This window comes from Meleagris gallopavo, chromosome 19, assembly GCF_000146605.3.
Source record: "Meleagris gallopavo isolate NT-WF06-2002-E0010 breed Aviagen turkey brand Nicholas breeding stock chromosome 19, Turkey_5.1, whole genome shotgun sequence".
Taxonomy (NCBI): domain Eukaryota; kingdom Metazoa; phylum Chordata; class Aves; order Galliformes; family Phasianidae; genus Meleagris; species Meleagris gallopavo.
In genome coordinates, this window is record NC_015029.2 from 4802736 (window position 1) to 4814084 (window position 11349).

The 11349-nt window shown below is 59.0% G+C and overlaps 1 protein-coding gene across 2 annotated transcripts in view; it reads left to right on the forward strand.

Moving 5' to 3' along the window:
• SH2D3C (SH2 domain containing 3C) overlaps positions 1 to 11242 on the forward strand; it is a 19500-nt gene extending 8258 nt beyond the window's left edge. The window contains exons 4-12 of one of the 2 annotated variants that reach the window (XM_010720837.3): positions 5010 to 5138; positions 5308 to 5756; positions 7364 to 7488; positions 7678 to 8249; positions 8463 to 8578; positions 8738 to 8909; positions 9527 to 9638; positions 10347 to 10553; positions 10652 to 11242. In XM_010720837.3, coding sequence (XP_010719139.1) covers positions 5010 to 5138; positions 5308 to 5756; positions 7364 to 7488; positions 7678 to 8249; positions 8463 to 8578; positions 8738 to 8909; positions 9527 to 9638; positions 10347 to 10553; positions 10652 to 10827 — 2058 coding nt within the window. In that variant the 3' untranslated portion in view covers positions 10828 to 11242. The remainder of the gene's footprint in view (positions 1 to 5009; positions 5139 to 5307; positions 5757 to 7363; positions 7489 to 7677; positions 8250 to 8462; positions 8579 to 8737; positions 8910 to 9526; positions 9639 to 10346; positions 10554 to 10651) is intronic. The other variant, XM_010720838.3, reaches the window with a different exon arrangement.
• The last annotated feature ends 107 nt before the right edge of the window (positions 11243 to 11349 follow it).

Genomic DNA, 11349 nt, shown 5'->3' on the forward strand with positions numbered 1-11349 from the left:
GGGGGTCGCGTGGGGCGAAGAGCCCCGGGGGCGGCGCTGACCTTGGGGCCGCTCTCTGTAGGGCGCTGCGTGGCTCGCGGGAGGTTCGAGCCCTCGCGTCCTCGTGCTTCCCCGCTCAGGTGCTTCGGCTCCGCTATGCGAAGGGATTCTGAAGCCAAAGCCGGAGCGCCGGACCGGCACTTCTGACGGAGCGATGGGCGCAGCAGCATCCCTCGCCCGCAGGAAGGCTGGTCGGGGGGAGTGCTCGGCTTTAAAGGTGCTTCGGGAGCACCAGCAGGCTCGGCCCCGACGGGCACGCAGCTCTCTGGCCTGGGTCTGTCTGTACTGCGGTGTTACAGAAAGCCGGCATCCATCTGTCACCTGTCCTGTGGCACTTCCACCTCTAGACATCCTATTTTTGGATTCTTGGCGTTTCGCACAAGCTGAGAAAGGGACAGAGCGCCAGGAAGCTGTTCCCTCATTTACCCACTGAGCAGAGGTGCTTAGCAATGCAAGAGCCATGCAGACTCTGACACGAGCTGCTGGCGTGCTGCAAGTTAAAAAGGGTGAGAAGCGCCCGGAGCTGGCAGCCAGCAGAGCTGGCAGTCTGATTCAGTACTGCTCCAGGAGGTGGGTGCCGAGCTGTAGAGATTATGCTGGGTAACTCAGAACCCAGAGGAAGCATTTCAAGTCTTGTCATGATTGCTGCTGGTCTCGGTGCGGAGCCAGGGATTGTGATCGCTGAGTGGGGGCAAATGGAGAGGAGCTTCTTCTGGTTGTCAGAGGGCCACCGTGCAACAGCAGGGGATGTGCCCTACCACAGCATCGTGGCGAGCTGCTGCCAGAACAAGGGAGGGACAGGTGGGTGCCTGGCCCTCACGCAGGGATGCAGGAGGGGATGGAGGGCACTCCATCCCGGCCACAGAAACAGTTAAAAGTGAAGCCCTAAGTGCTCACCTGGCTCTGCCAGATCCTTCACCATCTATTTGTGTCCAAGTGTGCCCAGCAAACACACACTGAAGTCCCCATGAATGACTGGAGCGCTTCCAGCTGACAGCCGCATCCCTGCTCGCCGCCAATGGCAGTGCACCCAGCCTGGGAAGCACTGACATCATTTCTGGCCAATAGCAGCTCTGAAAAGGGATGCAGCAGCAGCAGCCACCACCGTCTCAGAGTGAGATAAGTAATATAGAGATGGATGGAGATGTGTGTACACACACACCCCATACCGCACTGGAGACGTGCTCCTCTGCACCACCCCATAGCATGAGCTGGGCATCCGTCCCACCCTGCAGCATCCCAATGTTCCCAGCTGCACCCCACCCCTGCCAGCCAGACATCATTGCTCCAGAGCTGCCACAAAGGAGACCCTTTGGATGGCCAGGACCACTCCTAAGAAAGGCTTCGAGCACCAGGACAGCTCCTGAGTCTGCGTGCTTTCAGTGGGGAGCAGTGGAGATGTGGCATAGCCAAGAGCTGCCTCCAGTGACCCATGAGATGGGCACGTGCCTTCTCAGAGTCTATTTAAACACCCAGAGTCATTGCAACTGAAGTACAGAGGGAAAAACTATTTCTCTTCCATAGGGACATCAAGATCAGTAAGATTAACTACATGCAGGTGAGGAGCAACCCCATGACAACCTGATTTTTCCCTCGCTCAGGTGGGCTGGCCATTCTCAGGCACACAAGGGGGTCAGGCAGCACTGGGCAGACTGGCGAACACAGCAGCCCTGCACCAGGCAAGCAGAGCAGTGCTCAGCTTTGCTAGGATGCTGGCTGCCTCAACGAGGATGTTTGTTTTAAAATCCTTTGCTGTGAAGTAGCCCATCGCCCAATGCAGAGCTAAGCAGAGAAGAAAGGCTCTTTGGTGATTCTGAGGCTTTGCCCATACGCCTGCTTCAAGTGGCTTCTTAATCCATTCCCTCCTAGTTCTGCTTCCCAGGCCCCACGTCTGCTCCAACAGCAGGAGTTGGGAGTTGGAAAACAGTAAGGGCTGGGATTTCCCCAGTGAGGGTCCCATTTCAGGGCAGGAGAGTGAGAGCAGCTGCACGTTGTGCCCTGAGGATAGCCAGGAGATGTTATCGTGGGGTGGGGTGGGTGCTCATACACCTTGCTCTCCATGCTGACTTCATCTTCAGCTGCTTCAGGTCTGGGAGGGGGGAGCTGGGAAGCAGGCTGCAAATTACTCCTGTTTCATAAGAGCACCTTTGCAAGGAGAGAAAGCCAAGTGCCAGATTTTGGAGCTCTCCTCACACCAGGCAGAGCCACTGTTTTACACAGACCACAGCTGTCAGCACCCCACCCCCCAGCTCTTGCCCTTTGGCTGCCAATTCTAGTCCATAGCTGCGACCAAAGGTGCTTCCTCTGCCAAGAAAGCAGCAGGTAGAGGGAAAGAGGAGAGCAGGGATGAAGTGCCCAGGGAATCCCCTCCCGGTGAGCCCTGCTGTACCCACAGCTCATGAAACAGCCTGCCTGCTGCTGAACATGATGGAGGAGCTCTCCTTTCACCAGCCAAACCACCTTGGCTGCTGGTTAGGATTCCTCAGGCAGAGTTTGGCACCATCTCTGGCAGCTCCTGAGCTGGTTTGGCTGGTTCGGGGAACCGCTCTCACCCCTGTCCCATCCCACTCAGCAGGAGGAAGCCTTGGGGCTCTGAGCAGGCGGCCAGCATCACGCACTTGAGCTGTGCGGTAGTGGAAGTCGAGGATTTTCTCCACAGCCAACTCTCTAGCATGCAAGACCTCACATCGGGCTGTACATCTTTTGATGTCCTCTTGGCACAGCAGAGAGCACCAAGCGGTGCCCTTTTCAGCTCAGTGCTTGCACATCCGCTTACACGCTGCTGACGGTGCCGGGCCGGCCGCCTCGCCATGCCAGCTGGCAGCCACACACAGCCTCCTCTGAGACATGGCACCAAGCAGAGCAGCACCAAGCCAACGTAAAGCATGAGGACAGCCCCCAGAGTGCCATCATACCGAAGAAGAGGGCTCCCTGTGCATCAGGGTCCTGGTTGGAGTGGCTGCAGTCACCAAGCGATGGCTTTTTGCTGGCTGTAAAGGTTGGATGGGACCTCATTTCCCAGCCAAGCAGCTGAAGGGACAGTGCCCATCACGTGGCTTAGGGTCCCTTTGCTCACAGCTGTCCTCACTGCCCCGACTGCAGGGCACAAAGCCCTGCATGCCTCTCCCCAGCTCAGCACCTGGTGCGGCTGCCAGCCGGCTGCTGCCCAAATCCCAGCTTGGAGACGCCGGGCGCTGCTCAGCTGGGTTTGTGTTTGTTATCCTGTGCATTTGATGGGGAGGATTTGGGAAAAAGCCAGATGTACAGCACGGAGCAGGGTGGGTGCTAATCCCCTCGCTGGGGGCATCAGCTCCGCAGCTCTCCCAGCAAGGGTCTGGCTCAGCAGGGACCCCCAGCTCCCGTGCAGGCAGCAGCCTGGTGCTTGGGGCCGGCAGCACTGCGGGGCGCTGCTGCAGCACGGGGCACCCACGGCTGCTCACACCAAGCAAAGCGTTGTCATGGAAACGGCATCTGCTTCGGCCTCAGCCCCCCAGGATGCAGCCAGACCTCAGCAGCATCCGCCAGCGACCATTTATTTTTCATAGGGTTCAGCTGTGCCACACGGCTTTGTCTCCTCGAGGGCCCCGGGGCAGTAGAGGTGCTCAGGAGTACGCGACCCACGTGTCTCATGTTCACATCCCCGCAGCTCCAGCAAGCAGAGCCCTCCTTTGGGGAGGAACTGAAGCCAGAGGAGCACCCAGGAGTTTGTTCACTTTCACTTCCACTGTCCTAGTATTTATTTTTTTTAAACACTCATTTGCAGTTTGGAAGGGAGGAACAGAGGCAGGTCCAGGCTGGTGAGGGCAAGCCCTGGAGAGCTTGGGCCATCGCGCTGTTCTTCCCCTGTCTCCTCCTCCCACCTCCCCAGCCTGGAGCCTCGTCCCTGGGATGGGGTTGCTGCCCAACTTAGCTGATACACACGGCTGCAGGCTAGGGAGGTGGTGGGCAGGGGGACAGTGAGTCTCAGGAGTGGAGGGCACAGGCTGGGAGAGCAGCACTCTGTGCTACGAGAAGCAGAGAGAAATTGGCTGAGGGCACAAGATGAGGTGCTGTGCAAAGAGTCTGCTCTGAGGCTGAAGCCTCTGGTGCCCTAGGGAACAATGCAAAGCCAGACATGTGTGCCAGAGCAGTGCCACTGGGCACCAGCTTCAAGCTCACAGACACCAGCGGTGCTACTCTAACAAGCACCATGGAGCCAAGGAGCTGGAGCCAAGCCACTGAGCCACCTGAGCTCACACAAGCAACATTGGCATGGGTGGAAGCATGCATCAAAGGGCTCAGAGGCTGCCAGCACAACAGGACACCCCAGCAGCCCCAGCCAAACTGCTGTGCTGGTGGGATACACATCCCCCTCACGCATGTCATGCCCTCAGGGAATGCCCCCACTGTGGTGGCAGAGAGTATGGCTGAGGGAGAAGTGACGCCATCCTTATCTCTCCAGGGAAGGGAGGAGGGGAAATTGCATCCTCCAGGCTCAGGTGCACCAGTGCTGGTAAGAGCTCATTTCGATGCAGAAGGTTTCCTTTACATTTGTCATTACTATTCATGCTGCTGTCAGGCTAAACACAGCCGAGTTAACCCTTTGGAGGAGGATGTCTCTAGGAGGAGGAACAAAGTGGGTTTCCTCCTGGAGAAGGGCTTCCCACAGTGGTTCAGCCCAGGATGTGCTGGACAGGGAGCTGGGGCAGGCATTCGTCCCCAGGGACAGGTCTGCTCCTGGTAGGTGACATCAGGAACATTCCTCCCTGAGAGATCCCTGCAGTCCCAGCACACAGGCGCTGCCCTTGGGATTCACCAGCACCCAAGGGCCAGTCCTTCCCTTCCTAGACCCTGCAGCTAGCGTATCCAGTGGATGTGGAAGGCGCTGGTAGTGGGAAGGACAGGGGACAGCATCCCTCAGACCCTGCAAGGAAGTGGCTGCACTGCTTGTGGCAGAACCCCAGCTGATGCTTTCTCTCTTTGCTGTACAGTTCTCCAAGGAGAAATACATCCTTGACTCATCACCAGAGAAACTTCACAAGGAGCTGGAAGAGGAGCTGAAGCTGAGCAGCACCGACCTGCGCAGCCACGCATGGTACCACGGCCGCATCCCGCGGGAGGTGAGGATGGGGAGGGCGGGGGCTGCGTGGGTTTGGCACGGGGAAACTCCTGAAACTCACAGCCAGGATGAGGGGAATCCCCTAAATAACAGCCCTGGTGGAGCATCCACCCCTGTGTGCCGGTGCAGCCGACGGGGCCGTGCCTGAGCCGTTGCCCCATCCCTGCCAGGTCTCAGAGAGTCTCGTGCAGAGGAACGGCGACTTCCTCATCCGCGACTCGCTCACCAGTTTGGGTGACTACGTGCTGACGTGCCGCTGGCGCAACGAGCCCCTCCACTTCAAGATCAACAAGGTGACGGTGAAGTCCAGCGACAGCCGGACCCGCGTCCAGTACCTCTTTGAGCAGGAGAGCTTTGACAACGTGCCCGCCCTCGTCCGCTTCTACGTGGGCAACCGCAAGGCCATCTCCGAACAGAGCGGTGCCATCGTCTACTGCCCCATCAACCGCACCTTCCCCCTGCGCTACCTGGAGGCCAGCTATGGGCTCGCCAATGGGAAGCACGGGGGGTCCCACAGCCCGGCCTCCCAGAAGGGAGGGCACATCAAGAGGAGGAGCATCACCATGACAGACGGGCTGACGGCCGATAAGATCACCAGGGCCGAAGGGTGCTCCACCAGGTGGGTGCAGGGGATCGGTCCTCGAGGATGAGGCAGGAGCAGGTTTTGGGGGTGGAAGCGGCCTCAGTGCAGGCATGGAAACCAGCAGAGGCACAGGGAGAGGAGCCAGTACCCAGCTGGAAGTGGGGCTTTCTCCCAGGCTGGCTGCCAGCCATGCTGAACCACCGCAGCAGCGCACAGTGAGCACGCAGCTTGGCATCACACAGGCCAGAAGGCAGAGGGTGTTTTATATCATTCAGTCCAGGATTGCCTGCGTGTCAGAGCTTGTCAAAGCTTTCCCAGGCTGATGCAGGAGTGTCAGCCAGCACCATGAGGGCATTTGGTGGCTTCCTTCTGACCAAACTTCATTTTAGAGCCTTTTCCACGGGGGTATTTGCAAGGAATTACTAAGAGGAGATGACAGATGGGGTCTGCACAGCCACACTGAGCCTCTAACAAGGCTGCCCAGGTCACACACACCTTGCAACAGCCAGGCTTCTCAGGGGGTGAAGGAGATTTCCTTCATGTGGCTTCCTTTTGGCAGCCTCAGGATGCCCAGGCCCCACCAGGGAAGGCAGAGCACACTTAAACCCCTGCACAAAGGCCAGGGGACCTGCATCACCACGTGTCCCCAGCGGGCACAGCTGTCCTGTCCACCTGTCTGCAAGCCAGGCTGCCTTTTCGCCACCCCAGCCTTCTCAGCCCAAGGGCAGGGTGGGACCACAGCAGCAGAAAACAAGCAACCAAACTGTTACTGCAGGGAGAACGGAAACACCTGGGCTTTCAGGAGAACATACACACGTCCAGAAGAGCCCAAACCCATCAGCCTTCCCTCATCGCTCATGTTTTCCCCAGATCTCTCATCGTCACAGCTGTTCTCCCATCCTGCCCCCACCACAGACACGTAGTGCTCTGGGCTGCAAAGACATCACAGCAGCCTGTGCCAGGGAGGGCAGACTGCCTGCCCTGCTTTCTTGCAGTGCTCACATTGCTCAGCCCACCACAGCAACTTTTGCAACACCACTGACTCACAGTGTTTGTGTCAGGCTGTAACCACTGCCCCAGTGCCACAAGACCTCCTAGCTTGCTACAGAAGCATACATGCAGCTCAACACCGCACCATCTCCTGGCTCTCACTGTGAGCCAGCTGGGCATTCGTCCAGCTTCAGGCACGTTGCATTGCTCCCCAGCTTTGGGAGAGAACAACACAGCTCATCTAGCTGCCATGCAGCTCTTAGATTTAAAAACACACCCAGCATGAGATACTCCCTTGCACCCACGCACCACAACGCTAGAAAACTTTCCCACACCTTTGCTGGACCTGCTTCCCCACAGCACCCTGGATTCACCCCATCCCATCCCATCCCATCCCATCCCATCCCATCCCATCCCATGTTATCCCAGTACCTTGCCATCAAGATGCCCTTTTCTCTTCCCAGGACCAGGCTCCTTGCAGGTAGGGCTGGCTCTGCTTTTTGTAGGCACTGGCCCCTTCTGAGCTCATCATGGGCTCAACTTGCTCTGGTAACAGAAGGTATTGATGCCTGTGGGGAGGAGAGTCACAACCCCTCCGCCTTTGCTCAGGCACTAAATTCAGAGTCTGATGCTTCCGTCTTTCCCTTCCCCAGCGTGTCCCTGCCACACCACAGGGACATCATCCGCAACTGTGCTGTCAGCGTGGACCAGATCCAGGACCTGCACTCCCCAATGTCACCCATCTCAGAGAACCCCACCTCACCCGCATACAGCACAGGTAGGCATCACCCCTCTGGGCACAGCGGGACACGGCTCAGACTGAGCTCAGCGCAGACACGAGCCCGGGGAGGGGGACAGAGCTGGCTGTAAAGACAAGCCCCCGGGCAAGGAGCATTGCCCTCTGAGCAATCCTTGGTGTGTGCACGCCTCCAGGCTCTGCTAACAAGTTCTCTCCTACTCCTTGCAGTGACACGGCTAAAGCCTCATACCTGCCAAGCAGCTGGGATCACCCCGGCTTCCCCGGTCATCAGAAGGTCCAGTGAGCCCCAGCTGTGCCCGGGTAGCAGCAACAAACCTCTGCCGGACCCTGCCCACAGCACCCACTCCACGCCATGCCACGGCTACGCCCGCGCCTCCCCCTCTCCCTCTGTGAACAGCTACAGTGACCCCGACACGGGGCACTACTGCCAGCTGCACCCCACCTCACCCATCAGCAGAGAGCGGCCGGCTCACGACACCAAGCCAGCAAAGAGCTACGTGGAAAGGCTAAAGGTGGAGGAAGGGCAAAGAGGGACTGTGGAGAACGGCTCTGGGGAAGCGGAGGCGGGGCAGAGGCTGAAAGGAGAGCGGGACTTTGTGGGCTTTGTGCCCCCCACCGTGGAGACGTGCTCCTCCTTCAACCCGGCAGCATTCCAGTCCCTGCTCATCCCTCTGGAGAACAAGCCCCTGGAGATGGCTGTGCTCAAGAAGGTTAAAGAGCTGCTGGCGGATGTGGATGCGAAGACACTCGCCAAACACATCACCAAAGTGGACTGCCTGGTACGGCGGGGCCAGGCGGGAGGGATGGGCACTGCTGCCCTCCGTTTGCTCCAGGTTAACAGGGAAACAGTGCCCCTGAGCCCTGGAATCCCTGAGCATCAGAGCATCCCTGCTCTCAGCTCTGTCAGCCTGCATCAGCTGGCAGAGGCTGGGCTGGGGCAAAGGACTGCCCGAGGCCGCTCAGGTCTAATCACCTCTCACCTTTCTTGCCAGGTTGCTCGGATATTGGGCGTAACTGCAGAGATGCAGCGGCTCATGGGGGTGAGCTCCGGCATGGAGCTGCTCACCCTGCCCCATGGCCACCAGCTTCGGCTCGACCTGCTGGAACGGTACGACACAACCCAGCTCCCCGGGGTGCCCCAGCTCGGCCCAGGGGGACATCACACCTCCTAGGGTCCTGCTGAACCCCCATGCTGGGGCAGTGGCAGGAGCAGCCCCAGCTCTTTGCCCCCGTGCTGAGCCCTGCTCTGCCTCTCGCCCTGAAACAGGTTCCACACCATGTCCATCATGATCGCCGTGGACATTCTGGGCTGCACGGGCAGCACGGAGGAGCGGGCAGCCCTGCTCCACAAAACCATCCAGCTGGCTGCCGAGCTGAAGAGCACCATGGGCAACATGTTCAGTTTTGCAGCTGTGATGAACGCCCTGGAAATGGCACAGGTACGGGGATGCTGCCTTCGTCCTCGTGGCCTGGGCTCGACCCCTTTCCTAAACACCCCCTGTCCCCATGGCCTACCCATGGGGTGGGAGGAGGGGGACCAAGGCCTGGCAGAGGTGTGGGGCCACATCTGCTGGGGAGTAAGGAGGGAAGGCAAAGAGCCGTCCCCTCTGCAGAGCAGACAGCCCAGTGCTGCCGGGATGTGATTGTTTGTCAGTGGTTGGGCTTTTTGTTTTGTGCTGGGCTCTGTTCCTGAGAGGAAATGAATCTACCCTCCAGTACAATACAAATCGGTCTCAAGGCCGTGGCAGCAGCATCTCCGGGCCACACTGCTCCCTTTGGAAGATGAAAGGAGATTAAAATTCAATTTTAAATCGAGCCCAGCTGGGAAGCCTTGCTTCCTGCCTTCACAGAGGCAATGGAATGGCTGCTCCCTCCCTGCATCTCATCTTCAAGTCCTCTGCGGCACGGGGAGGCTGCTGTCCTGGGGCATGGCAGGAGAAAAAGCACTGAGCTCGGCCTGGTGCCAGGGCCATGCAGTCTCTGGCCATGAGTGCCAGCAGCAGAAACTGTGGTCATGGTGCTGGGGCTCAGAAGCAGCACTTCCCTCTGCTTGCAGATCTCACGGCTGGAGCAGACCTGGATGGTGCTGCGGCAGCGGCACACAGAGGGTGCCATCCTCTATGAGAAGAAGCTGAAGCCATTCCTGAAGAGCCTGAACGAAGGGAAAGGTGAGAAGGGCAGCTCCCATCTCCCACCTGGCTGCTTCTTCCTGGTTCAGCCAAGCACATCCTTGCTTGGGGGGAGGGGGGAAGCACATGTTGGAGAGCTGCGTCCCTCTTCCAGCAGGGCCAGACACTTCCTCCCTGCTTCTACACAGCCCCAGCAGCGCCTGCTTGGCCTCAGCTGCCCCTTCCTTCCCAGGGAAGCATTTCATAACTAAATAAAACCAGCAGCTGGGCACAAACATGGCTCAGCTGAGCCAAATCCTTGTGCTCGCATGGCAATGCGTGCCAAGCCAAGGGGACAGCGGCCGGTTGTGGGCAGGGAGGATGAAAAGCTGCATCTCCCTCACACGCAGCGCCCTGCGATCTGCTCACCCTCTGCTCGCTGCAGCCCTGGGACACACAGACTGCCAGAGCAGGAACAGCAGTGCTTCTCTCCTGGACACAAGCAGAAAGGCCCAGCTGGTGCTGGATGAGGTGATGGCCTCAAGCAGAGCCTTCTTCAGAGCCACAGCCGTGTCTGTGCTGCAGCTGAGCGAGAACTCTGTCCCAGGGCTGTAGTGGCAGCCCAGCTCCATAGGGCTGTGTTGTCGTGGGAGTGCTGTGTGGGTCCAAGGCAGAGAGGGAGCAAGATGAGGAGGATGTGGGGACACTGAGCCATGTACCCACCAGCGTCAGGGTCATGAGTGGTGCTCACAGAGCCTCTCTCTGCAGAAGGGCCACCGCTGACCAACACCACCTTTCCCCACGTCATGCCCCTGGTGACTCTCCTGGAGCGGGACGATGCGCTGATGGACAGCCCTGAGCCCTGGGAGGCCACAGACAGTGGCGTGGAGGTGGTCATGGCCCACCTGGAAGCTGCACGGATGGTGGCCCACCATGGCGGACTGTACCACACCAACGCTGAGGTGAAGCTGCAGGGTAAGCAAGATGGGGATGGGGTTGGCCCTTCTCCCTTCACTGGTGGCAGTGCTGGGTCCCCATCCTGTCTCCATGGGACTGACTTTCCCTCCCTGCAGGTTTCCAGGGCAGAGCGGAGCTGCTGGAGATCTTCAGCACCGAGTTCCAGCTGCGGCTGCTCTGGGGCAGCCGTGGGGCTGAGAGCAGCCAGGCCGAGCGCTACGAGAAGTTCGACAAGGTCCTCACTGCCCTGTCCCACAAGCTGGAGCCGGCAGTGCGCTTCAGTGAGCTGTAACACCCCCCCAGCAACAGAAAGCCTCTCCATGGGGTACACAGTGGCAATCTGGGGACAAGGAGGAGGAACAACACCCACTTCCCATCTGCCACTCACCTCCTTGGCACTGCCACCCCAGGGGATGGGGACAGTGTCCATCGCCCAGCCCTGCCGCAGTCCATGACTGCATGGTGCCCGTCTCCTCCTTCAGATTCCTTCCCTTCCCATCTCCCTCTCGCCCATGGCTGCTGGGTCCCATCTGTAAATATGTTTTCACGGTCATTCTGGGTGTACAGATTCGCGGGGACAGTTCCTGGTGTAAATACTTAGGCTCATCATTTTGTCGTGTAAATACGTGTACATAGCTCACGGCCTTGGTTCTTACATACAATAAACTTCTACGCTCTCCCTCTGGAGGGACTCCTCCACACCGATACGCCGTGGTTGCTCATTGCTGGAGGGGGATTGAGGGATGCCCTCGCTTTGGTGTAGGCAGGGCCGGGGCTATGGGCGCAGCGGTGGCATCGGGGCGTGTGTGGGCGG